The 27980-nt window shown below is 45.2% G+C and overlaps 1 protein-coding gene and 2 long non-coding RNA genes across 3 annotated transcripts in view; all 3 read right to left on the bottom strand.

Annotated features, from left to right (window-relative positions):
• LOC310725941 overlaps positions 1-27980 on the bottom strand; it is a 64243-nt gene that overhangs the window by 18416 nt on the left and 17847 nt on the right. The window lies entirely within an intron of this gene.
• On the bottom strand, positions 64-27980 carry LOC310726614 (uncharacterized protein; the record flags this gene model as incomplete). Its single annotated transcript, XM_083542364.1, has 5 exons — positions 64-171; positions 927-1308; positions 1403-1714; positions 26232-26480; positions 27582-27980. 4 exons carry the CDS (start codon positions 27978-27980, stop codon positions 1156-1158), a joined length of 1113 nt encoding a protein of 370 aa, XP_083398490.1. The 3' UTR covers positions 64-171; positions 927-1155.
• LOC310725938 lies at positions 6644-18472 on the bottom strand. Its single transcript, XR_014533574.1, has 3 exons — positions 18381-18472; positions 18125-18236; positions 6644-6813 (listed from the first exon to the last, which is right to left on the bottom strand). It is a non-coding gene; the product is annotated as an uncharacterized lncRNA (long non-coding RNA).

Raw genomic sequence — 27980 nt, 5'->3', positions numbered from 1 at the left:
ACAACCATACTGGTCACTGGTTGTGTTACCTCCCTGGATTGATGAGAGATTGTCGTTCCAAAGAGTCGGCACAGAAGGGTCTGAGGAGTTGTCACCGAACCTCGATAGATGATGACAGGAAACGATACACGTCTCCTGGAGAACTCATAGGGAGGTCAAGAGGCTATGCTTCTGTAACATAAAGGAAAATAGTGATACACAGGGAACATGTACACACAAAATTTAAGAGGGATCACCTCCAGTGGGACATTTCTTGATTCTGGTAGCATGGATCCACTGTGGAAAAAGGTCAGTTAATACACCTGTGTGTGTGATCGCAACTATTTCTGCTGGCCCCTCATATTTGCATTCACCCAATCGCCTGGGTTTTGGAGATTTAACCAGAACAGCATCCCCCACCTGGAAGGGATGGGTTGGTGTCAGAGGGATGACAGGTATAGATTTAGAGACCAGTTCATAATGTTTTGACAGTGTATCAATCAGAGCAGCAGAATACTTGGCGATGTGCAGATCCAGATCAGCTGTACCTATCGCTGGTTTACCTTTTTTCCAGGGCGTTGGAAATAATTTCATGTGGTGATTGGTGGACGTCTTTTCGCGGAGTCATTCTCATTTCATCAAGGACTGCAGGTAGTAAGTCTACCCATTTTTTTTTACCTGTAGCTTGCATGGCCTTAGTCAGTTTGTCCTTAAGCGTCCGGTTAGTTCTCTCTATGATACCAGAGGACTGAGGGTGATAGGGAATATGGAAACGCCATGACAGGGATAGGTATTTACATAAGTCCTGCGTTACCTTCGCAGTGAATGGTGTTCCTTTGTCTGAATCAATCGCGTGAGGAACACCATATCATGTTAAAATCTTTTTGGCTAAGATACGTGTGATGACCTTAGCATTTTCTCGTTAAAAAGGGAAAGCTTCAACCCACCTTGAGAATTTGTCTACAATCACCAGGAGATACTTGAATGGACCACAGGGAGGCATGTGAGTGAAGTCAATCTGCCATTCAGAGAATGGAGCAGAGGGTAGTGGGAGGCACTCGTGTTTCGCTGCACTCTTGGTGATGTTATTCCGGACACAGATCAGACATCTAGATAAGATCGAGTCTATCATGCAGTTTAGGTTAGCTATACAAAAAAATCGGTTCATATCCTCCCTCACCCCCCTTCGTGCAACACCGTGAAACTCACGCACGAGGAAAGGAACACAGTGAGATGGAAGGCATAGGCGACCATCTGCACTGTACCAAAGGCCATCGGAGGCCACGTAGGCATTGTGTGATTGCCAAAAGGCAGAATCATTCGGGGTGGCTGAGGATTGGACAGATGGCAAATGTAAATCAGGAATGAGAGTTGAGAAAAGAAGACAGGTATTAATAGGAGTGCTAAGACAGGGGGAGAGTACCTGAGCTTGAGCCACACTTTTTGCCACTCTGTTAGCCAAGGAATTGCCTTTGGCCTCCACATTGTTGTCATAAGAATGGGCTTTTGTTTTGATGATGGCCAGTGTGCGAGGAAGACAGCAAGCAGTGACTAGGTCCTGAACTAAGGACGAATGAGAAATGGATTTCCCCTTAGCCGAGCGGAAACCACTGGATTGCCAGATGCGGCCAAAATCATGCGCAATACCAAAGGCGTATCGGGAATCAGTGTAGATGGTGACATCTTTTCCTTCTGAGAGGACACATGCACGAGTCAAGGCAAAGAGTTCAGCGGCCTGTGCAGAAGAAAAAGGCAAAGAGTAAGCTTCAACAGTGACATCAGGTAAGGAACAGACAGAGTAACCACACAGAAATTTACCGTCATACGGCTTTGAACATGAGCCGTCCATAAAAAGTGACTCACCCCTGTTTAAAGGAGTGGAAGACAAATCAGGGCGTATACTAGTAGAGTGAACGACCCCGGAGCAGCAATCATGTGTGGTGTCGGGCAGAGTGTCATCTTGTGCATTAATCAAATGAGCAAGGGCATGACCTAAAGTTTCGAAAGAGGAGGTGGCCTTGATTTCCAGATTACTGGTCGAGCAAAGGATAGTTTCATAGCCGGATCTTCTCCGTGCTGTCATGTGTTGTGTGTAAGTTCTGAAGGACCTGTTTCACCTGATGTGGAGAATGCAAGATCATAGGATGAGACAACACTAGTTTTTTTTTTTTTTTTGAGTCTTGAACCATCACAGCACAGGCAGCCACCGCAGGGAGACACGCAGGTAAACCCTGAGCCACGTTGTCAAGTGTTTTGGACAGGAACGCACATGGTCTCATGCCCCCCCATGCTCCTGCACCAAAACAGCAGAGGCAGTTCCGTCCTGTTCACACGCATAAAGGTAAAAACCTTATGATAGTTCGGAAGTCCAAGAGCAGGAGCTGAGCACAGAGCCGACCACAAAGCCTCATACGCCTCATACATCTCAGGTGTCCACGTTAGCGGGTGCTGCAAAGGATCGTTGTGTGAGATCGCAGAGCGGAGACATTTGTCGTGGAAAGAGCAGTCAGGTATCCATGGATGGCAGTAATTAATCAGGCTCAGGAAAGCCATGAGGGCATGCTTTGTGGAGGGACCCCTTGTGTTAAGAACGACCTGTATACAATCTTAAGAGAGCCGTTTGCTGCCTTGAGAGAGTAGTTTGGTTTTGGATACCTTGAATCCTTTTCTTGCCAGATGACGCAGGAGGCACAGGGAGGCTTGCTCACAGAGGTCCTTAGAGACTGCGGAGATCAGGAGATCATCTGCATACTGTAAGACAACAGAGTCAGAGGGGAGGGCAAGATCACAGAGTGCATCCTTTACCACAGCGGAAAAGACTGCCGGGGAGTCAATGAATCCTTGTGGCAGACGTGTCCAAGTATATTGACGCCTATATTGTAACAGAGAGGTCAGGATTTTGTCTATTCCCTGCAACTTCGATTTAGAGAGAGGATACTGTTTGAAAAACACAGGATGCAAATGTTTTAGTTTAGCATCATAAGGAGGACAACGAACCAAGCCCACATCGTCCTTATGCTCCGCCCAAAGGAGAGATGGCAATCCTTCCAGTGAAGAAGGGAGTGGTAATTTCTGTGTGGTAGAAAGAAAACAGTCGTTAATGTTCATGTTAGAAAGATATGACAGAGGAGCAGAATCAGGAACTGAAACCGTGAGTTTAGAGCCAGAGAAGGTGAGAGAAATACGCAGCCTGCTCATGAGATTTTGGCCCAAGAGATTAAATGGACAATCAGGCATAAAAATAAAATGATGTTGCAGAAAAATATTTGTGTCGGAAGGACAAGTTATAAGCACGGATGGCGTAAATGGTGTTTCTTTTTCAACCCCTTCAATACCCACAGAGCTAATGGAATGACCAGAAATGGGTCCCTCCTATTGTTTGCCTACCACTGACATTGTCGCCCCTGTATCAAAGAGAAAGGGGTACACTGTGCCATCGATGCAAAGTTCGAGAAATAGCATTTCGTTTAACTGAGGGGATTCATAGGTACAATGCAGCATGGTAAGGGTAACGCTCTGTGGGCACCCCTATGCGTCATCGGGGCTGATTTGCATTCCTGCAAATGGGCTAGGTTCTGTAGGAGGAGGCGTTGGAGGAGGGGAGCCGGTGGGGTTCTTACTCTCATCCCATTGTCTCTTTCCACATTCTTCAGCCCAATGTCCCTTCTTACCGCAGTATTAACATACACCGGGCCGTTTTGGGTTGGAGTTAGCACCAGATATATTTCCCCTTCCCCTTCTTCTTCCTCTACCCCGAAAACCCCTGTCTCCTGCCACAGTGAGGCAGGCCACTTGCTTACTCTTTAATATGCCATTAGTCTAATCATACGCACCCTCTCCCCTAAATGTCTAACCGTCATGTTAATACAATCGGTGAGCTGATACTTCAGGACTTTCTGTACCTTCGGACGACAGTTATGCATAAAAGTCGTGAGGAACAGAGGATTACTGTCTGCGTCTTCAAACTCCATCGCTTCCAATAAAGTCCAAGTCTTCCTAATTCAGGTCAAATATTTGGAAGTAGTTTCACTCTTCTCCTGTTTACAGTTAGTTACTTGAGAGAGATCTCTATTGGCCTGCTGCCGCTGGAGTAGGAATTTGGTCAACTCCTTTTTTAACACTGGGAACGCAAATTGCTCAGCCCAGTGATAATAATAGTGGGTTGTTTTGCTCTTATTTTTTTTCGACTCTTCCCCCTCGTCTTCCACCTCCGTTTTTGTTTCCATTTTAATCTCATCATTCCTAGGGTGTAAACTGGGCACAGCGGCAATAAGTGTTACCTCATCGTAACTGTCCCCTAGTACTGCATGAAGGATAAACCTATAGTCTGCGCCTGTCAACTGATTATGGTGGGTAGAGCTCATTAGCATGTCAACGAAATGCAGAGGTTTAGATGGGGACGGAAGAACCCTGATAATGTCTCTAAGTTCCCTGATCGATGGCGGATGTAATTTGAGGCCACGGGCCGACTTTGACAATACGCATACCGCATTAGTGTGGGTTTTGGGCCAGGGAGGATGATCGATCTCTGCGACCGAAGGAGACACTAACCCGCCATCCCGATAGGGTGGGGGCGGAGCATTTGGCAATAAAGATGGTTTTGGCTTTGCTTTGATTTTGTGCAGAGACTTAAGCTCTCTTTTTGAGTTCGGTATGGCGTGATAGTCATCCCAGATTGGTTTCATTTTTACCCATTTTTGATAACTATCACCCATGTAAGAATAACCCCAGTTAGGATCGCCCAAACCTTCATAAATTTGGGAATGTGCAGACTTTAGGTATTCAGACTTAAAGGTACCACCACGAGAATAAGTCAGAAATTGAGTTTGTGGTTCAGTCCACCCTGCTAAATTGTCTAGCCAGGGGGTAGTATGAAAGGTGAGACCACAACGATTCATCCAGTCCCGAGGGGCTTCCTCAGGATCTGGTTTAGGATATTTAGTTACAAAACAACTGTCTGACAATGTTAGACACAAAGGTTGGACACAAAGGTTGGAGGCCAGAGATCGAGATAGATAAGGTGGTTTAATAAAATTTTCGATGTCTCAAGTTACTGTGACTGCAGAGACGGTTCAGCGCGTGCTACACGACGGTACAACGTCGACAACAAGTTAGCTTACGAATACAAGGTGCATGCCTACACATTGAACGGTATGACAAGATACCAAATCAGCACAACACGGATATCAGCATACGAGGTAAGTGCCTACACATTGAACAGTATGACAAGATACCAAATCAGCACTTACTCGAACACTGATATCCCGGACGAGCCCCCAAGAACCGTAAGGAATGTTTTATTATATGCCGCTTCGGCAGGATTGCCTTCTGTCCCCTGGACAGGATACCCCTGAATTCAGCCTTTCCTCTCGATCTTTGAAATCTTACGTGCACAGGGAAGTCTCAATGAAACACAGAAGTCGGCTTTCAGAGAGAAGTTCCAAAGTTTATTGTTTCACACATGAAGATAAACTTCCAAAAAGATGGAGAGAAAAAGGGAGGACTGCCAGGTGTGTGTGTGTGTGTGTGTGTGTGTGTGTGTGTGTGTGTGTGAGACAATCCCACAAGGTCATGTTGGGCCTGCAAAAGATAAGCCTAAAACAGAAATAAAGGAACCACTTTGTGTGTACGAGCGAAGTAACACATCATGCCACAAAAGGTAAATTCAGGGTTTGGTCAACAGAAACATACACAAAAAGTTTATTCTAGAAGCATACAGCAGAATTACTATAATTACGAATGGCAACAAGATACATATTACCATACTGTGAAAACATAAAAACGGTTAACGATAACTCCACATCTGGTCATGTTATTCGTTTAGCAGAAGCAACAAAGCGAGGATTAGCCATACCAAAAGGTGTTCTCACAGCGTAAGCGTATAACGAGCGGATATAGACGAGAACTGAGTGTTCTGGGTCAACCTAATCTAGGACTAGTGATCAAGGATATCTTACAAATATATATGTATATATATATATATATATATATATATATATATATATATATATATATATATATATATATATATATATATATATATATTTTTTTTTTTTTTTTTTATTATTTATTTATTTATTTATTTATTTTTTAACGCTTGATGCCATTCCTAACGCAACCCTCCCCACTTATCAGTGTTTGGAAACTGGCACTAAGAGTTCACTGTCTTGTGCAACCCTAATTGCTGGGTTTTATTTATTTATTTGTATACAGCGCATCTGAAAGGTTTTCACAGCACTGCACTTTTTCCACATTTTATCTTACAGATTTATTCCAAAATAGGTTTCATTTATTATTTTCCTTAAAAATACCCCATAATGACAGCATGAAAGAAATTAGTTTGAAATCTTTGCAAATTTATTCAAAATAAAAAAACAAGGGAAAAAAAATAAATCACACATACATAAATATTCACAGCCTTTGCTCAGTACTTTGTTGAAGCTCCTTTGACACCAATTACAGCCTCATGTCTTAGAGCAGTTTTTCCCCAATTTGTTCCCCATCATTACATATGGATCATTCCATTGCAGAAGGAAAAAATAGCTTTGTAGCTTTTTTTTGTTTTGTAAAAAGACTTTATTCAATGAAGCAAACCAAAAGGCTGTGAGCTATACATTTACTTGTGTGGAAATGTTAATAATCAGCAATCAGCAGTTACAGGTGCGTGTCTGATATATAAAAAAGCTGTTCCTGTTAGGCAAGACATTAATTTGCTTTTAAACAACATTTTAATCTGATGTTTAAGACAAAGTTGGTGCTTTAATTTTGATGACCTCCTTCACCCAGTCCACCTCAGCGTCTGCACAAATCTGATATCCTTTTTTTGTTGTAAGTCTGTAGGGGAAAAAAGATAAAGATCAGTGTAGAACTGTGGTCTGTGAATCACATTATTTAAATTATATAAAAAAAAGGAGCAGGTTGAAATCATACATGACTGCAGGAAGTGGACAGTCAAATCTCGTTTTTTCAACAGTGGTAACGATCGCTGGAGGCATCGGGATTTTATGAAACTCAAAACAGCACAATCCTGCTCCATGTGCATCTGTAACAAAATATAAAATAATCTTTATATCTACTCATTTATTTTAAAATGAAGATTGAAGTTATGTTAAAATCATAAAGCAATTTTCACAAATCATTTTAATTTAGTTATGATAAAAGGTTAATCGCTATATTTAAAATACACAAATAAAAATCTTACTCTGTGCCATGGTGTAGGACTGAAGGCAGGAGAGCCCCAGAAGAACCAGAAGAAGAGAACGGCAGAACATGGCTGCTGCTGATGAAGATGATGATTGTTAAAATATGTTAGCATTTAAATATACAATAATAATGTAGATATGATCTCCACACTGGGGTTATAGCCAATCAGAAGAGGAGAGAGAGTGTGTGATGTGGTTGGAGGGTAAGAGAGTAGTTTGATTTGAGAAAACATTTCCTCTTTAAGTAAGAAAGTACAAACATCCCCCCACCCTGCCACCACTTTTTCATCTAGAAGCTGCCTGTGGTTATCCCCAAAAATGATAAAAATCTAAAACACGTTCACACATCAGTGTTCAATCTCTGACGCAAATAAGAAATAAAGACAAGTTTGAATCTAATCATCTTAAAACAACACTGACTGTAACTCATGTAAATTATTTCTACATTATATTTTTATTATACATCATTAGTATAAAACATCAACAGTCTCACAACCTAAACATCAGCAAAACCAATAAGATGGCTCACACACTGCTTCAAGGTAAAGAAAGCTAGCAGCTAGAAGATTGCACAAACAATTTCAAAATCTTTGCAACTATTTACTGTCAATCATTACAGTTAATATGATGGTATAGATGATAAAGTGCCTTGGATATACATTTCCTGCATTGAACATTATATTTTTTTTATATATAAAAAGAACCGGGTTAAAAGCCACATGTCTCATGAGTTTATAATTAAAATTTTATGATGATATTATGAAAAATGAGATTCCTACAGTTCCTACAGGGGGAGTGGTGGCTCCAGCGGTTAAGGCGCTGGGTTGCCGATCGGAAGGTCTGGGGTTCGAGCCCCGGTATCGCCAAGCTGCCACTCTTGGGCCCTTGAGCAAGGCCCTTAACCCTCTATGCTCCGGGGGTCCCTTACAAGGGAAATATCAAGGTCCGTGACGTCGGAGTGACGTGGGGCCGCCTTCCCGTGGGCTCACCACCTGCAGGAGGGACCGTAAGGGACGGTGCTGTGAGGATTGGGCAGCAGTCGAAGGCGGGGGTCTGCTTAGACTGCTGCCCCCGCGACCCGAATTACGGATAAGCGGGAGAAAATGAATGAATGAATGAATGAGATTCCTACAAACATTTATCTGAGACTATTTATGATCCTTTTCTCCCTCCCCCTGTTTGAGAGCCATCTGCTAAATCTAATCTGCAGGTATTCATTCATACTCTGTTCATACAGTCTCTACGATTTTTTTTTTTACAATATTGTTATACATGTTTGGCTATTGATATTGACTTGGCATTCATATTGACGGCCAGGTAGCCAGACAAGCTAATGTTTTACAGTCATGGCCATTCATAGTAATGTCTGGCCATTCCAATCCCAAAAATACACACACACACACACACACACACACACACACACACACACAAACACACACACACACACACACACACACACACACACTTCAACCAATTATCTATATAGTTCCAAATGCGGATGCCCTGGAGCCTGGGTGCTGTCAAAGCCACATCCGTGCATTTTGTGAATGTGTGGGGTGAGAGCGCCAGGCCAATATTAGTGAGCTTTCTGAAAGCAATCCTTTGGGACCTCCTGTGAGCAGTAAGGATGGATCTGTGGAAGTATGTGTCCTTAGATCTATCGTGACAAATCGTTCCTCGGACCTCATCTGAGACACAATCTTTTAGGAGTGAGCATCCTTAAACGAGCCTTATAAGCGAGTTGTTAAAGTAGCGTAGCTCCAGAATTGGATGCAACCCTCCATCCTTCTTCTGAACCCCGAAGTCTCTCTAAGTAAAGGAGGGACCATCTTCTATGGCCTCCTTTCTTATAAGAGTGCAAACCTTCTGTTCCAGGGCCATAGCCTGCTCAGGACCCACCAGAGTAGGACACACCCTGTTGAAACGGGGAGGACAGGACCCAAACTGAATCGAGTGCGCAAAACCCACTGAACACGTTTGGCAGCCAGGTTGCCAGGAAGTTGCTTAAGGAAACTAGCCTCTGCACTCGCCCGCTTTGCCGGAGTAGGAAGCCGGAAGTGCCATCGGGCTATAGGAGGTGCGCGGTGCAGCCGCACTAGCGTGAGCCGGAGCAGATGCAAATGCCTCGTGGAGAGCAGTGACAAGTACCTTGAATGGATCCATGATTGCCACAGGTTGGTAATCCTACTTGCTAGACTTGAGAACGTTGTTGGAATAAAGGGAACAGCTCTCTCGTGGCTCAGGTCCTATTGGACTGATCACTATCAGTTTGTTGATGTGAATGGTGAGTTTTCCACACTCTATAAGTTAAGTTTGGTGTTCCTCAAGGATCTGTCCTAGGCCCTTTGCTTTTCTCTTTATATATGCTGCCTCTTGGTGAAATTATTCATAAACATGGGATTCGCTTCCATTGCTATGCTGATGACACACAGTTGTATATTTCAGCAAAGCCAGATAAGAGAGATCAGCTTAACAATGTTGAGAAGTGTGAAAGACATTAGACAGTGGATGCTTGATAACTTTCTTCTGCTTAACTCAGATAAGACGAAAGTACTTTTACTAGGACCAACATGCAGCTAGAAGTAAACTTTCCAATTACGTAGCATCTCTGGATGGTGTTTCTGTTTCAGCGTGTACGGCTGTCAAAGACATTGGTGTGATTATTGACCCTAGTCTTTCCTTTAAATCTCACATAAATAATATCACCAGGATCTCCTTCTTTCACCTTAGAAATATTGCTAAAATTAGAAATAAGATGTCGTTACAGGATGCAGAAAAACTAGTTCATGCTTTTGTTACTTCTAGATTAGACTACTGTAATGCTTTACTGTCTGGGTGTGCAAATAAGTGCATAAATAAGCTTCAGTTAGTTTAGAATGCAGCAGCAAGGGTCCTCACTAGATCTAGGAAATATGACCACATTAGCCATGTTTTAATCAGTCTACACTGTCTCCCAATTAAATCTAGCATTGATTATAAAATACTACTACTGACATTTAAAGCACTTAACTGTCTAGCACTGCAGTATCTGAGGGAACTTCTGTACCAGTATGATCCTCCATGCCTACTTAGATCAAAAGGTGCTGGCTATCTGTTGGTTCCTCAAATAATGAAGACTACAGCAGGGGGCAGATCTTTCTCTTATAAAGCCCCACAGTTATGGAACAGCTTTCCAACCAGTGTTCGGGACTCAGACACAGTCTCAGTGTTCAAGTCGAGGTTGAAAACGTATTTATTTAGTCAAGCCTTTGATCAATAGATTTTTTTCTTAGGTAAAGGCTCAGATCTGGAGGGATCATGGATATAGAGTGTTTGGTGAACTGGGATATTTGTATGCTGTCGTCCCCTCACATTCACACGTTTACTCAGGTTTGTTGACGGTGGTGTGGTGGGTCGTCTCTTATCCCAGAGATCCCTAATGTCTGTATTACCTTCTGGGTCTCCCTTTTAGTTTTGCTGCCATAGCGAGTCTTGCCGGAGTCCAAACTGCACAGTGACATTACTTTCATACAACAATAAGGACACCTAATAATCCATATCCTTCTTCCTGTCACCCTCTTCTCTCTCTCTCTCTCTCTCTCTCTCTCTCTCTCTTTCTCGGTCGAGTTAAACATGCTTCTGAGGCTCCAGTGACCACTGTTCCTGCCCCTCTCCCCTCCGTGGATCTTCCCACTTTGTCCAGGCCTGCCTCTGGATAGTGTTCTCTTCGACTGGAGGCCACTCTGTGCAGCTTGGGACGGTTTTTAATCAATGTCTTGGGTGGTTCCATGAAATTCCGGAGTAAGAACGGGTGCTTTGAGGATGGACTGGACTGTAGTTAATGTCAACAGTCTGCTACACTGACTCAGGATACAGTTAGCTTCTGATCATTATCACTGTACCCAGCAACATTGTATATCTGCTTAAAATGTTTGGTCTCTTGTTTTGTGAAACTATATTCTACCAGCCATATTAGTTTTTTTTTTACAACCAAGATTTTTTATTCACCACGTTTTTTTATGCGAAGGTTATTTATAACACTCAGTATACAAACAATACAACCCCTAAAACACTGATTTGCAGCAGGGGATGCGTTTTTTACTCGTAATTACAATAATTGTGTAAGTTTTGCATTTTTTTACATTTACATTTACATTTGCGGCATTTAGCAGATGCCCTTATCCAGAGCGACGTACAAAAGTGCTTTGAGTCTCTAGTAATGAATAAATCTACACTGGTACACAAGATTACAAACTTAATATAAATATAACTCGAATTCTACAAACTTGGAAAGTGCTAATTTAGGTAATTCAGGAAGAGGTAGGTCTTCAGTCGTCACTTGAAGATAATTAGGGACTCTGCTGTACGGACATCTAGGGGAAGTTCATTCCACTATCTCGGTGCCAGAACAGAAAAGAGCCTTGAAGTGTACTTACCTTTCATTCTGAGAGAAGGTGGTACCAGTCGAGAAGTGCTGGAGGATCTCAGACAGCGTGGTGCAATGCGAGATGTGATGAGGTTACTGAGGTAAGATGGTGCTGGTCCATTTTTAGCCTTGTAGACAAGCATCTCGACCAAGATGGCGGCGCGTGCACAACGAGAGGCCCAGCATCTCTCCAGATTTTGCGATTTAGTAGCAATTTCTCCATCAACAGCAAGTTTATTCACGCAAAACAGGCTTGCACACATCTCATACAGCCGAGAAGCATTACTAGACATCGGCAACACTCACAGATACAGACTTTCAACGGACTTTGAACTCCCTCGGAAAAACGCCCGAACACCGCGGACCGCTGATCCAGCTCGGCCGACAGTGAGACCACAGCGCCGGCGACAAGACCGTAAACAAAGGAGGGGGAAGCGTGGCGGCATCAGGGCTAAGCTAAGGCTAAACCCGCACCAACCATCACTTCCAAGCGTCTTCCTTGCCAATGTACGGTCTCTTGCTAATAAAATGGATGAGTTGCTGCTCCGGATATCATCACACAAACGGATTAAGGAATGTAATGTCATTATTTTTACGGAAACATGGCTCAACAACAACATTCCCAGCAGCGCCATTGAGCTCGGGGGTCGCAGTGTTTATCGGGCGGACAGGACGGCAGAGGACTCTGGTAAGTGCAGAGGTGGAGGTCTGTGCATTTATGTTAACAACTCATGGTGCACGGACTCTACTGTTACTCAAAGTCATTGCTCTGTTCATTTAGAGTATTTGATGATTAAGTGCAGAACCTTTTATTTAACAAGAGATTTCTCAGCCATTGTTGTGACTGCAGTGTACATTCCACCGGATGCTAATGCTAAGCTAGCTATGGAGGAACTGCATGCAGCTATCAGCAAACAGCAGTCTACACATCCGGAAGGAGCCATCATTGTTGCTGGAGATTTCAACCACTCCAACCTGAAATCTGTTCTACCAAAATTTCACCGCAATGTCTCCTGCTCTACCAGAGGGGACAAAACACTGGACCAGGTATACACAAACATACCTGGGGCATACACAGCCCTTCCCCTCCCCCACTTGGGTCAGTCTGATCACCTCTCTTCGTTCATGCTACCCAAATACACACCAATGATCAAACGTGTGAAACCAGCTGTGAGGACAGTAATGGTATGGCCAGAGGGGGCCATTTCTTCTCTACAACAACAGTTTCAGGATACTGACTGGAACATGTTTGCTTCACAGGCCACACTGGACTCTCACATAGACATGGACACTTACACATCATCTGTTTTGGACCATATTAACACGTGCATTGACAATGTCACTACCGTCAAACACGTAAAATGCTTTCCTAACCAGAAGCCGTGGATGAACTCTGAAGTCCATCTCCTGTTGAAAGCAAGAGATGCTGCCTTTAAATCTGGCAGTGCAGAAGACTACAACAAAGCCAGGTCCAACCTGAAAAGGGGCATCAGGAAAGCAAAGCTCACATTCAAACTTCACATAGAAGAGCACTTCCACAACTCTGACCCCAGACGCATGTGGAAAGGCATCCAGTCAATCACAGACTACAAACCTACAGCTCAACCAACCAGCAGTGCCTTCCAACCGAATGAACTTAATCACTTTTTTGCTCATTTTGACCAAAGCACAGGACATTTTACACCAACCACAGACTCTGCTACTGCTTACAGCCCACTTTCACTCTCAACAACGGACGTCTATTCAGTGTTTAGCAGAGTGGATGCATGCAAGGCAGCTGGCCCGGATGGCATACCGGGACGTGTTCTCAGAGCATTCGCTGGACAACTGGCACAGGTTTTTACTGACATTTTCAACCTGTCACTGGCCCAAGCCACGGTACCAACATGCCTGAAGACCACTACTATCATACCAGTGCCTAAGCACTCAGCTGCTGAATGCCTAAATGACTTTCGCCCGGTTGCACTCACCCCCATTGCTATGAAGTGCTTTGAGAAACTGGTCCTGAATCACCTCACTGCGGGCCTACCACCTACACTGGACCCACACCAGTATGCCTATCGCCCGAACAGGTCAACTGAGGATGCAGTTTCCACAGCTCTTCATTCTGCTCTCACCCACCTGGATAAGAGCAACACATACATCAGAATGCTGTTCATTGACTTTAGGTCTGCATTCAATACAGTCCTCCCCACTGTACTGATCACTAAGCTCAGTGAACTGGGTATCTGCACCTTCACTTGCAGATGGATTCTGGACTTTCTCTGCAGCTATGCAGCCAGATACTCATCTCTCCTGATTCTTCCTAATGCAGTGTGAGATGGTCTTTAAGCACCAGCCATCTTCCTTCCCCGCAGAGCTTTCCAAGGTAGTCTATGTGATCTTGCTGCTGTCAGGTAAAGCCAAGCGGTGAGCCAGGGTAAAGTGGTAGTGCCAATCCTCACACTATACCTTGTATAGCGCCTACGGGGGCGCACCATGGGAATCTGTCTCTGTTGTGGCAATGCAGGACATGTAGCATTGACTTCTCCGGGGCAGACTCACATCTACCTCCTGGTTGTTTTCCTGGGACTCCAGAAATTCAAAAGCCAGTTCGTGTCTTCATCAATCCTTAACTTACAAGCCTTACCATTTCATTGGGGAGGTAGATGCCTCCAATAAGGGTGTGGGAGCTGTCCTGTCCCAGAGGAGAGTAAATCACAACCGGCTACACCAGCTTCCGCTCAGATCTCGGCATGCTTGACAGACATATCTTCATGGATGAATGCTCATTAATTAAAACTTAACCCTAGCAAAACAGAACTGCTGGTTATCCCAGGTGATTCATCTCCAGGTCAAGATCTCCAAATAACTCTTTATGACTCTCTGCTTTCCCCTTTGGGCCCTGCTTGCAACCCTGGGGTAATTATGAACATTCAACTGTCCTTCTCCTCACATGTTGTTAATGTGGCTCGTTCTTGTAAATATCTTCTCTACAACATCCGAAGGATTCAACAATTTCTGTGCACACAGGCTGCCCAGGTGTTTGTTCAGTCTCTTGTCATTTCGAGACTGGACTACTGCAGCTCTCTGCTGGCAGGTCTTCCTCTGAACGCTATCCACTGCAAATGATCCAAAATGCAGCTGTGCAACTTGTGTTCAATCTGCCCAAATTCTCCCACCCCACCCCACTTCTGACTTATCTTTAGTTTGTACCAGTGTTACCAGTGTAGATTTATTCATTTCAAGACTTAAAGCACTTTTGTACGTAGCGCTGGACAAGTGCTTCTGATAAATGTTGCAAATGTAAACGTCCTCGATGTTGATTTAGGTGGGTTGTACATGTGCCTAGGAGAGACATGGGGTATATCGGAAGGAGAATGCTGAGGATGAAGCCGCCAGGAAGGAGGAAAAGAGGAAGGCCAAGGAGGGGGTTTATTGATGTGGTGAGGGAAAACATGCAGAATAGTTGGTTTGAAAGAGGCAGATGTAGAGGACATGGGGTATGGAGATGGATGATCCGCTGTGGCGACCCCTAATGGGAGATGGTGATATAAGAAGAAGAGCAGAATCCACAGCGGAGTGTCGGAGCACCCAGGATCTTATCTCCACATTAGCATGACGGGATCAGCCGTTACAAAACAACAAGGCGATGCTGACTCTTCATGTACAGCTCACTAAAAGACATTCTGAATTGCTGAATACTCTCGCTTCAACCATTCAGCAGCTAGTTTTTATGTTTATTAGCATTTTCACAGATATTTTGCAGCACATGAACATTGGAATTCATGTGATATTGCACATGGTTAACTTTACATACATATTTAATATTGCACATGTTTGTCAACAGAAGTGAGATGGTAATGGCACTATATTAACATGCTTGTGGCTGATCATAACAGTGTACTGAAGGGAAATTGTTGAATGCAATATGTTTTTATCTCCTTATTGTCCTGTGTGTGATGCTTGCAGTCATACAGCATCTCAGGTTGTAGCCTGTGTTCATCCATTTAAACAGATCATAAGCTGGGTGGCATTTGTCTCTGAGGATGCTCTGTGCCTTCCTTATGCAGCACTCTGTATATATCGTGTCCATGGAGGGGAGATGACAGTGTGGCAGTAGCTCGCAGCAACCGCTCGTACTAGCTCGTACAGCAAGCGGGGGCTAGTACTAGACTAAAAGATAACCCTATCTGGCCTGCTCTACCATCTCTACCGCTTGCAATAGTCTGCTCCCTGGACACCAATTGGACTACATCAGACTCCAACAAGCTACTCGGCATGAGTACAGACACTGCTGCGTCTTTGTGTTCACTGAAACGTGGCTGAGCGACAGAGTTTCGGACGCCGCCATTCAGCTGGACGGGCTAGCCGCGTTTCTTGCCGACAGAAATGCAGCTCTGTGCGGTAAGACTCGCGGCAGCGGCCTGTGTGTTTACATCAACACAGAATGGTGTAAGAATTCTGTCCTCGTTTCCACGTATTGCTCATCACTGTTGGATCTCATGGTTGTGAGATGCAGACCTTTTGATTAACCACGGGATTTCCCCACCTCTATTGTGCTCGGAGTGTGCATACCACCTAGCAATAATGCTAAGGAAGTGCTCCGTGTACTCTACGTGACCATAACGAACCACAAAGCACACACCCTGACGGATTGTTTATTGTCGCCGGAGATTTCAGCTATGCAGATTTTAGGACTGTGCTTCCTAAATTTCACCATAATGTGAACTTTGCAAAAACATGCTGGATGTTGTTTACACAAACATCCGGGGTGCATACCGGGTAAATCCCCGACCCCGCCTTGGGTTCTTAGACCATATCTCTTTTATGCTGATCCCAGCATACAGACCACTCAGCAGGCGTTCAAGACATGTTCAGGGAAGCTGCAACCAACGGCGATTTTATCAACTTGGAGGAGTACACGTCAACAGTGACCAGCTACATCGGCAAGTGCATTGATGACGTGACCATCTCCAAGACCATCACCACACGCTCCAACCCTAAGCCGTGGATGACCGCCAATGTGCCCAGTGATTAGGTACTAAATTCTCCTATTATAGAAAGTGCCCTTTTTATATAATCTTACTTAAAGATTGTCTCTGTCTCAGCTCAGCTTAGTTTCCTGTGCACTTCTCAACGAGTGGTTTTGCATGTTCTAAATATCCGGTATGTTTTTATCTCTGCAGCATCACTCTAATCTGACAGAATTTCAATGGTTTTCAACATCGTATATAATTTCATCAACAAATGTTTGTCTCCAAGTATATTAAGTTAATAACTTTAATACTTCTAAACCTGTATCTACTGAAATTAGCAATGATTATGTTAGAAATAAATAAATAAATAAATAAATAAATAAATAAATAAATAAACTAAATCATGAGTACAAAATAAACCTTATATTTATACTAAATAATGCACATTGTTATTGATTATTCATGTAAAATTAAGTTGGCACAAGCTGAATATCTGAACTTGTATGTCCATCTTTTCAAGGATTCATGGGGTTTCAATGTTTGTCTATTTTCTGCTTAGATGTCTGGCTACCCTAGTAGCAGATGTCCCAAACACATTTTATAGGCAGACTACATTTTTCTGAGAAGATCATGCCCTGACTTTTTCCTCTACAAATATAATTGCCTAAAAAGTGTATATATATATATATATATTTTTTTTTTTTTTTTTTACCCTCAATGCCCTTCCTATCACAATTCTCCCCACTTATCAGTGTTTGGAAACAGTGTCTTGTGCATCCCTAATTGCTGGGTTTTATTTATATATTTATATACAGCGCATCTGAAAGGTTTTCACAGATTTATTCCAAATAGGTTTAATTTATTATTTTCCTTAAAAATACCCCATAATGACAACATTAAAGAAATTAGTTTTAAATCTTTCAAACCAAGGGAAAAAAGATCACACATACATAAATATTCACAGCCTTTGCTGAAGCTCCTTTGGCACCGATTACAGCCTCAAGTCTTAGTCTTAGGGTTTCCCATTCTTATTATTAAATCCATTTAGTAACACACGTTTCACCAACATTTCATCTGGTTTCTTAACCTGATCATATTCAACCCCTTTATAGATTTTGTTTTAATCTTCCCATGATCATTACATATAGATCATTCCATTGCAGAGGGAAAAAGAAGCTTTGTAGTTTTTTTGGTTTTGTAAAAAGACTTTATTCAATGAAGCAAACCAAGAGGCTGTGAGTTATACATTTACTTTGTGTAAAAATATTAATAATCAGCAATCAATAATCAGCAGTTACAGGTACGTGTCTGATATATAAAAAAGTTGTTCCTGTTAGGCAAGACATCAATTTACTTTTAAACAACATTTCAATCAAATTTGAATCTGATGTTTAAGACAAAGTTGGTGCTTTAATTTTGATAACCTCCTTCACCCAGTCCACTTCAGGGTCTGCACAAATCCGATATCCTTTTTTTGTTGTAAGACTGTAGGGGAAAGAAGATAAAGATCAGGGTAGAATTGTGGTCTGTGAATCACATTATTTAAATTATTTAAAAAAAGGAGCAGGTTGAAATCGTACATGACTCCAGGAAGTGAACATTCGAATCTCGTTTGTTCAACAGTAATGACGATCACTGCAGGCACCGGGCTTTTATGAAACTCAAAACAGCACAATCCTGCTTCATTTGCACCTGTAACAAAATATTAAATTATCTTCCCATTTATTTTAAAAGATTGAAGTTATGTTAAAGTCATAAAGCATTTTACACATATATCATTTAAATTTAGTTAAAAGCTAAATCACTATATTTAAAATAAAGAAATAAAACTCTTACTCTGTGCCATGGTGAAGGACTGAAGGCAGGAGAGCCCCAGAAGAACCAGCAGAAGAGAACAGCAGAACATGGCTGCTGCTGATGAAGATGATGATCGTTAAAATGTGTTATCATTTAAATATACAATATTAATGTAGATATGATCTTCACACTGGGGTTATAGCCAATCAGAAAAGAAGAGAGAGTGTGTTGTTTGGTTGGAGGGTAGGAGAGTAGTTTGAAGATAACGTCCTGATCATGTCGTGTTTTAGCGGCGGTCTGCATTCCTTTTCGCAGGCAGGAGGCGGTATGACATCCCTTTCTCAGCTAAGTGGCGGTACAACGTCACCCTCGGCGGCACAATGGAGCGGCACCCTCGGCGGAACACTGGAGCAGAGATTAACCCTCAGAGGAACTCGGAAGTGGAGCGGCACCCTCGGCAGAACACTGGAGCAGAGTGGCGCGCTCATGAGAACTCTGGAACAGAGCGGCGCACTCGGAGGATCCAACAGTGCAGACGTGGAGATCCGCCGTTGTCATCCCGAACATCTTCAGGAGTTGTCTAATGAATTCCGCGTACGAACCAAAATCGCCTCCTTCGTGCTTCAGAGCTAGCTGATTTTGGACAATGCATCTCCAGACAGGAGGGGGATGCAGAACGCGATTTTGGCTCGTTCTGTGGGGTCTGGAGCTGAGAGGCGGTCACCCTGGGGACATGGAAAGGCGTGATGTCCCTAGCTGGCGACCTGAGGCTGAGTGAAGACCTTGGCAGGGTTCATCAGTGCGACGTCACCCTCCAGGGAGCTCAGGAGCGACCTGTCATCGTCCAGGGAGCTTGGAGGCAGGATGTCATCATGAGAGGGGTCCTGAGGCGAGCAGTCACCGAGGGAGGAGCTCACGAGCGGGAAGTCGCCGTGGGAGGAGCTCGGGAGCTAGAAGTCACCGTGGGAGGAGCTCGGGAGCAAGACGTCGCCGTGAGAAGAGCTCGGGAGCGGGACGTCGCCGAGGGAGGAGCTCTGTGACGTGACTTTGTCTTCTGAGTGCTCGTGGGGCGAGCCGTCACTTTTTGGGAGACTGTGGGGCGAGCCGTCGCCTTCAGATGAGGCCAGGGGCAGCGGGACGACTTCCCTTTCGCAGTCTCGGAGGTGAGTTGAGTGCTCCGGGATCCCCTTGGGTGAAAATGTGTTCTCGGGGACACGCTGGCGCGTAACCGGGCTTTCCTTGGGACGCTGGAGCAGAGCGGAACTTTCCTGGAAGTCCTGGGACGGAACCGAGCTCTCCTCGGGAATCAGGAGCGAAGCCAAGCCTTCCTCGGGAACCAGGAGCGAAGCGGAGCCTTCCTCAGGGACCGGGAGCGAAGCCGAGCTCTCCTTAGGGACCTGGAGCGAAGAGGAGCTCTCCTGGAAGCCTAGGAGCGGAGATGAAGCCGCCTGGAAGCCTAGAAGCGGAGAGTAAGCCACCTGGGGACCCTGGAGCGGAGAGGAGCTCGCCTGGAGACGCTGGAGCAGAGAGGAGCTCACCTGGAGACCCTGAAACGGAGAGGAGCTTGCCTGGAGACCCTGGAGCGGAGAGGAGCTCGCCTGGAGGTCATGGGACGAAGCCGCGGTCTCTTGGAGGTCCTGGGACGAAGCCGAGCTCCTTTCAGGACTCTGGAGCGGAACGGAGCTCTCGGGGACTCTCTGGAGGAGAACGGAGCTTTCGCGGACTCTCTGGAGCGGACCGGAGCTCTCGGGGCCGCTCTGGACGCTCTGGAACTGAGAAGAGCTCTCGGGGCTGCTCTGGAACTGGGAAGAGCTCTCGAGACCTGGAGCGGATTATATATATATTTATATAAAATTAAGACTTTTGCAAAATACTGTATATACTGTGTTATTGTTGTATCTATATATAATATCAATATTATTTGATATCTTGGCTCATTATATACTAGTAATTACTTGATTACAATCAAACTTGAATATTTCAAATGATTATATCATGAACTTCTTTTTTAAGAATATTTAGCAAAATATATATAAATGCTAATTAAAATTAAGGATGTTCATAGACTCAGAACGTGTTGGAGACTCTTAATAAACATCTTGGGTTCATAATGTGATAAATGTATTATTTTGAAAAGCCAGAAATAAATAAATATAAACACTAATATAAACCAGGCCAGTGTAGAGCAAACACACACACACACACACACACTTTTAAAATGATAACAAACTTCAATAAGATAAAACAATTAAATTCAGGCATGATAAAAGGGTAATTGCTATATTTAAATAAAAATCTTACTCTCTGCCATGACTCAGGGCTGAAGGCAGGAGAAAGAAGAACAGGCAGGAGAGAACGACAGAACATGGCTGATAATTATTTAGATGTGTTATCTTTTTAAGGTAAAATAATAACGTAGATATGATCTTCACACTGGGGTTATAAGACAATCAGAGGAGGAGGGAGAGTGTGGTGTGTGTGAAGGGAGGGTAGGAGTTTAGCTAGAAAATTAAAAAAATTTCTTCTTTGACTAAAAAAATTATAATCTCCCCCACCTCACTGTCAGGTATCCCCCTGCCACGCCCCTTCTTCGGAGGCTGTCATACCCCGGGATTCCCTTACGCATTGCGCTCCTGCTCGCGAGCGTGCCCTGCCCGCTCGGAGCTGCTCGCAATCGGGCTTCATGAGGAGCAGCTGAGGCTCATTTCTGTGGCCCATCACACCACCTATATAAACCCCACACTCACACCCTCACGCGCTCCGTTATTGTGCATGTACGTGTGTGTGTATGTGCTTCTGTGCGGGTTCCCGGTGGTGCTTCTTTCCGCGTATTTCCTTGGATTACCGACGCTTTCCCGTCGATGCCTCCTCGCCGCGCTTCCTCCCTCACGCTCCGTGGATCTAGTATTTACGAACTGCCATTTACCGGATTATCCCGCACTGCGGGTGTTTGTGTTGGCTCTGCCTTTTTGTTTTCATTAAACACGCCTGCTTCTACTTACGCCTCCGTCTCCGCATTCACCGCGTGACAGAATAACGGACCGAAACCGAGACCGAAACCGAAACAAAGACTGAAAAAAGGGGGGGGGCACAAAAAAAAAAAAAGACAGAAAAGGAAGAGAAAACGGATCGGATTAATGCTGTGTTCCCGGCGCGAAACGCACTTTGGTGGTCGGGTGCGCGCGGCCGCGATTCAGCAGCAGCCGAGCCCCGCCTCCAGGAAAACCCGGAAGCTCGCGGCCGCCTCTCGGTCATGTTCGGCAGCGCCACGCCCCCACGATGACGTCACGGGACTCCCGGCTCGCTTCTCCGGCAACAGAGCTGAATGGAGCGGGTTTTTACGGAACGTGAATGGCTATATGGAGTCTAATCCGTCCAGCTTCCCGACAGAGAGAGCCAGGATCGCATTTATCATTTCTCTTTTGACGGGGGAAACTCTATCTCTCGCCAGAGAGTTATGGGACGCAAACGGAGGTGAGTTCGGCTCGTACACCTGGTTCCTCCAGCTTCTCACCAGGGAACTCGGGATGGTCACGGCTGATCTCCATCTCCTCACCCCCGCCTCCGAGAGCACGGTTCCGCACCTGAGCCTCCTAGAGCTCCCCGCTCTGCTTCGAGCCCTCCAGGAAAGCTCTGCTCCACCTCAAGCTCTCAAGGAGATCTCCGCCGTGCTCCTCTTTGCCTCCGAGCGAACCCGTGAGCTCCTCTCTGCCTCCGAGCGAACCCGTGAGCTGCTCTCTGTTCCAGAGAGTCCCCGAGAGCTCGGTTCCGCTCCAGAGAGTCCCAGAGAGGGGTCGCTCAGCCGTAGAGGACCACCGGGGACGTCGCTCCATCTCCGGCCTCCATCCAGGAGGTCTACCAGCCGGTAAGCCTCGCAAACTGCTCACCCCCGCCTCTGGCTGGCTGTCTTTTCCAGGTCCCCGTGAGTAAGAAGGCTCCGGTCCAGACCTCCGGCAAGGACGTCTCGCAGCTTCCGGTCTTCACAGAGGGTGTCGCTCCGCCCCCAGTCTCCAATGAGGGTGTCGTCGGTCAGTCCCCGGTCTCCGTAGTGGACGTCCTCCCCCTTCCGGTTTCCGCTGTAGGCATCATTCCGCCTCCGGTCTCCGCCGAGAGCGTCGCCCTGCCTCCGGGCTCCACAGAAGGCGTAGTCCTGCTCCTGACCTCCGCGGTGGGCTCGGTTCGACTCCTGGCCTCCGTGGGTGAAGTCTCCCCACTTCCGGTCGTAGCCAAGGGCTGTACTCTGTTCCTGGCCGCCGCGTCGAGCTGTGTTCCGGTCCTGGGTCCTGCTGTGTCCGTGGTCGACTTCCGGCTGTCCACAGGGGTGGTCCCTCAGCTTCGGGTCCTTCCCGGCTTTGCCCGGCTCCAGGGCGGTTCCAGTTGGGTCCCTTCGGGCCCTCTCCGCATTCGCCGCGTGACACTCACCACCAGCTGTGGTTCTTAATCTAAATGATAAAAATCTAACACTTGGAATTTTCACTTTCCCACAGCTGTTTAAATGTTAATAAAAAAAAAAAAGTAAGCTAGAATCGAAACATGTTAAAACAACACTGAATGTAACTTACTAAAATAACCTCTGCCATATATTTTTTAAACCACCATTTTTATTTCTCTTGATTAGTTGGCCAATAAAATTAACCACAGATGCCCTACAAATGTCAGTTCCCTCAGTCAGTGGAGACATCAGTCACATCCATATTGTAAAATAGTTTTATAAATTGAGTTTTATAAGCTTGTCTTTTTTGTGTGGCCGTTGTTTACAACGTTTACAACATATCTTTTTTTTTTTTTTTTGGATTTTTTGGGACGTCTTGTGGATGGGATTCCATGGCACTCTACAAAGCTTTTGTCTGGGGTCAAGAATGAGCTCACTGCCCAGGAGCTTTGGCATTGCCATTTCTACCATGATTTTACCAGTCATAGTGCCAACATTTAAAGTACCAACCCTAACCTTTACTCTTCTACACTTCTCCTTTCTCTCTATCTCTGTAGACGTCTTCCTCCTCTCTTCTCCTTCTTTGGCCAACAGTAGCCTAATTTCCACCGGTACCCTGTTGGCTAACGATACCTGTGGCGGTCGTTGTTAACCTGGGCCTCAACTGATCCGGTATGAAATTTTTTATCGTGACCCGCATATTCGATTTGGCACATGTTTTACGCTGGATGCCCTTCCTAACGCAACCCTCCCCATTTATCCGGGCTTAAGACCGACACTAAGAGTGACCTGGCTTGTGCCTCCCTAATGGCTGGGTTTCTCTGTGTGATACTAAATCCATGTATTAATATACGTTCCACCATCTCCACTGGTTCCTGATACTGATCACATTCAAACTCTTTCTAGATATTTTTCTGTTTTTTTTCCCATGATGAGATGGTGTCAGAGGTTGAACTGCCACAATTGTTTTTCTAATGTTATCTATTTTTTCAGTGAAGAAATTCATAAAGTCCTCACCACTAAACTGTGATGGAACACAATTTTCAAAACCCTGATTTGTAGTTAGGTTTAGCTACAGTACTGAAAAGGAACCTGGGATTGTTTTTGTTGTCTGCTACACTAGACAACATAAAGCTACAACACAACACAAGCTACATAAAGTGCATCGAGTGCAACCTAGTGCAAAAAGTGCAGACAAAAAACAGAAAACACAAGACAACACAAGACAAGACAAAAAACAATATAGCGCCGACTAGTAAACCTACTGTAAACTCAAACAGTACTGTGCGAGGTAAAATGTAAAAACTATAAAATGTAAAAACTATAACTGGGAGTAAATATAAACACCACCCCACACCACACCACACTGCGCTCCCTTCACTGGCTTCCAGTAGCTGCACGTATCAGATTCAAAACACTGATGCTTGCCTACAAAGCCAAAAATGGACCAGCACCATCTTACCTCAGTGACCTCATTACATCTCGCACTGCACCACGCTGTCTGAGATCCTCCAGCACTGCTCGACTGGTACCACCTTCTCTCAGAATGAGAGGTAAGTACACTTCAAGGCTCTTCTCTGTTCTGGCACCGAGGTGGTGGAATTAACTTCCCCTAGATGTCCGTACAGCAGAGTCCCTGACTATCTTCAAGCGACGACTGAAGACCTACCTCTTCCTGAAATACTTAAATTAGCACTTTCCAAGTTTGTAGAATTCAAGGGTTATATTTATATTAAGTTTGTAATCTAGCATACCAGTGTAGATTTATTCATTACTAGAGACTCAAAGCACTTTTGTACGTCGCTCTGGATAAGGGCGTCTGCTAAATGCTGCAAATGTAAATGTAAATGTAAATAAACAGAACATACAGAACAAATTAGTGCAAAAGAACAGCAGCAGTCAAGACGTGCAAAGACAGCATGTAAACAGTATAATAGTGATAAATTTGCAAAAAAAACAGCAGTTAAGGAGTGTAGTACGGTCGAGTATAATAAATAATAAATAAATGAATGGTTGTGGAATAGATTGAGATGAGTGTATGTTAAGTGTTTAGTCCAGGTTGTACAGTTCGGTACACACATTGAGTGAGTGTGTGTGTGTGTGTGTGTGTTCCGTTTAATTTCTGTGTATTCAGAAGCCTGATGGCTTGGGGAAAGAAACTGTTGCACAGTCTTGATGTGGAGGCCCGAATGCTTCGGAACCATTTTTCTGATGGCAGGAGTGTAAAGAGTGTGTGTGACTGGTGTGTGTGGTCGTCCACAATGCTGTGTGCTTTGCGGATGCAGCGTGTAGTGTAAATGATAGAGGGGATAGAGACTCCGATGATCTTCTCAGCTGTCTTCACTATGCTCTGTAGGTTTTTGCGATCAGAGACAGTGCAGTTCCCAAACCAGGCAGTGTTGCAGCTGCTCAGGATGCTCTCAATGGTTCCCCTGTAGAACATGGACTTTCTTTGTGATGGAGCTGGTGTTAAGTGACCAGGTGAGGTTGTCTGCCAGATGAACACCAAGGAATTTGGTGCTCTTGACGATCTCCACTGAGGATCCATCAATAATCAGTGGAGATTGGTCGCTCTGTCCTCTCCTGGTCAACAACTATCTCTTTTGTTTTGTCCACGTTCAGAGACAGGTTGTTAGCTCCACACCAGGCAGGTAATTGTTGCACATCCTCTCTATATGCTGACTCGGCGTTCTTGCTGATTAGACCCACTACGGTTGTGTCATCGGCAAACTTGATGATCAGGTTTGAGCTGTGCATTGCTACACAGTCGTCTGTCAACAGAGTGAACAGCAGTGGGCTGAGCACACATGCTCAGTGTGGTGGTGCTGGAGATGCTGTTCCCGATCCGGACTGACTGAGGTCTCCCAGTCAGGAAGTCCATGATCCAGTTGCAGAGGGAGGTGTTCAGGCCCAGTAGGCTTAACTTCTCGATCAGGTGCTGAGAAATGATTGTGTTGAATGCTGAGCTGAAGTCAATAAACAGCATTCGAACATATGAGTCCTTGTTATCCATTTGGGTGAGGGCCAGATGGAGGGTTGTGGAGATGGCATCCTCCGTGGAACGGTTTGGACGATACGCAAACCGCATTGGGTCCAGGGAGGGTGGAAGCTGGGACTTTATGTGCCTCATGACGAGCCTCTCGAAGCACTTCATCACGATGGGTGTGAGCATGACGGTGACGATAGTCATTAAGGCAGGAGATAGTCGATTTCTTTGGCACAGGAACGATGGTCGTTGTCTTGAGGCACGTGGGAACAATGTTACTGCTCAGGGAGATGTTGAAGATGTCAGTGAAGACATCTGCTAGTTGTTCTGCACATTCCCTGAGCACTCTGCCAGGAATGTTGTCAGGACCAGCAGACTTCCGTGAGGGTTAACTCTGGATAGAGTTTTCGTTCACTTCAGCTGTGGTAAGACAGAGCACCTGGTCAGTGGGAGGAGGGATGGTCTTCCTCACCTTCACATTGTTCTGTAACTCAGACCGGGCGTAGAAGTCGTTCAGCGCATCTGGGAGGGAGGCGTCACGGTCACAAGCAGGTGATGTTGTCTTGTAATTCGTGATCGCCTGGATGCCCTGCCACATGCGGCGAGTGTCTCCACTGTCCTGGAAGTGGTTGTGGATTTTCTTCGCGTGTGCGCGCTTCGCCTCTCTGATGGCACGAGAAAGTTTGGCCCTTGCTGTTTTTAAGGCCACTTGTCCCCTGATCTGAAGACAGAGTCTCTTTGTTTTAACAGCACACACACATTTGCAGTCATCCACGGCTTCTGGTTGGAGCGTTTAATGATGGTCTTGGAGATAGTCACATCATCAACGCACTTGCTGATGTAGCTGGTCACTGTTGATGTGTACTCCTCAAGGTTGATGGAATCGCCATCGGTTGCAGCCTCTCTAAACATGTCCCAGTCAGTGCACTCAAAACAGTCCTGAAGAGCAGAAGTAGCTCCTTCTAGCCAAGTTTTCACCTGTTTCAGAACCGGTTTAGAGCGTCTGATGAGCGGTCTGTATGCTGGAATTAACAGAACAGAGCAGTGGTCTGAGTATCTGAGATGCGGGCGGGGCTCCGCATGATATGCGCCGGGGATGTTTGTGTAAACAAGATCCAGCGTGTTCGCTCCTCTCATTGCAAAGTCCACATGCTGATGGAGTTTAGGAAGCACAGTCCTGAGATTCACATGGTTGAAATCTCCGGCGATAATAAACAATCCGTCAGGGTGACCATTCTGCAGGTTGCTAATAGCACCATAGAGTTCACACAGTGCCTCCTTAGCATTAGCGCTGGGAGGAATGTACACTCAAGTCAAGTCAAGTTTCTTTGTATAGAGCTTTTCACAACAGACATTGTCTCAAAGCAGCTTTACAGAAATCAACAGTCAAGGTGAATGGTGTGCATTTATCCCTGATGAGCAAGCCATGGCTACTGTGGCAAGGAAAAACTCCCTTAGATGTAATGAGGAAGAAACCTTGAGAGGAACCATACTCAAAAGGGGAACCCATCCTCATTTGGGTGATATCAAGAGTTTGATCATAAATCTTTTAACAATACAGAACACTGGAGAGTGAGAACTACACTGGAGAGTGAGAACTTCGACAATGTAAACAGTGGTGAATTCCCATGGCAGATAAAATGGTCTACATCTAACAGTCACAAACTCCACTAGCGATGAGCAGTAGCGTGAAACAAGCACAGAGTTCTTGCACCATTCCGTGTTGACACACATGCCACCACCGTGAGTCTTACTAGGGAGCTGCGTTTCTGTCGGCTCAAAACATGGTTAGCCTGTCTAGCTGGATGGCAGCTTCCGGAACTCTGTCGCTGAGCCACATCTCCGTGAAAACAAAGACGCAACAGTCTCTGAACTTGCGCCGTGTGGTTCGCAGGAGTCGGATATAATCCAGGGAGCAGACGTTGGAAAGAAGAATGGACTGGAGAGTCGGCCAGCTAGGGTTAGCATTTAGCCTAGCAGGGACACCCGCCCGCTTGCCGCGCTTCCGCTTCCTCGAACAGCGCTTTCGACGTCCCCTCTCCTGGCCACCGGCATCAGGTAACACCGAGCGCTGGGGGCCTGGTCTTTCTGGCGGAGGTCGCAGCAAGCCGAGGACACAAAGGTTGTTGATATTATCATGTAGATTATTGGTTGCATGATGCCTGTACTGTAGCAGTGTCTGGTGGTCATCCACAGGAACACAGCTGACTCTGGTGTCCAT

Source organism: Silurus aristotelis, assembly GCF_946808225.1.
Source record: "Silurus aristotelis genome assembly, chromosome: 5".
In the NCBI taxonomy this organism is placed as follows: domain Eukaryota; kingdom Metazoa; phylum Chordata; class Actinopteri; order Siluriformes; family Siluridae; genus Silurus; species Silurus aristotelis.
This window is presented reverse-complemented; position numbering and strand designations above follow the sequence as displayed.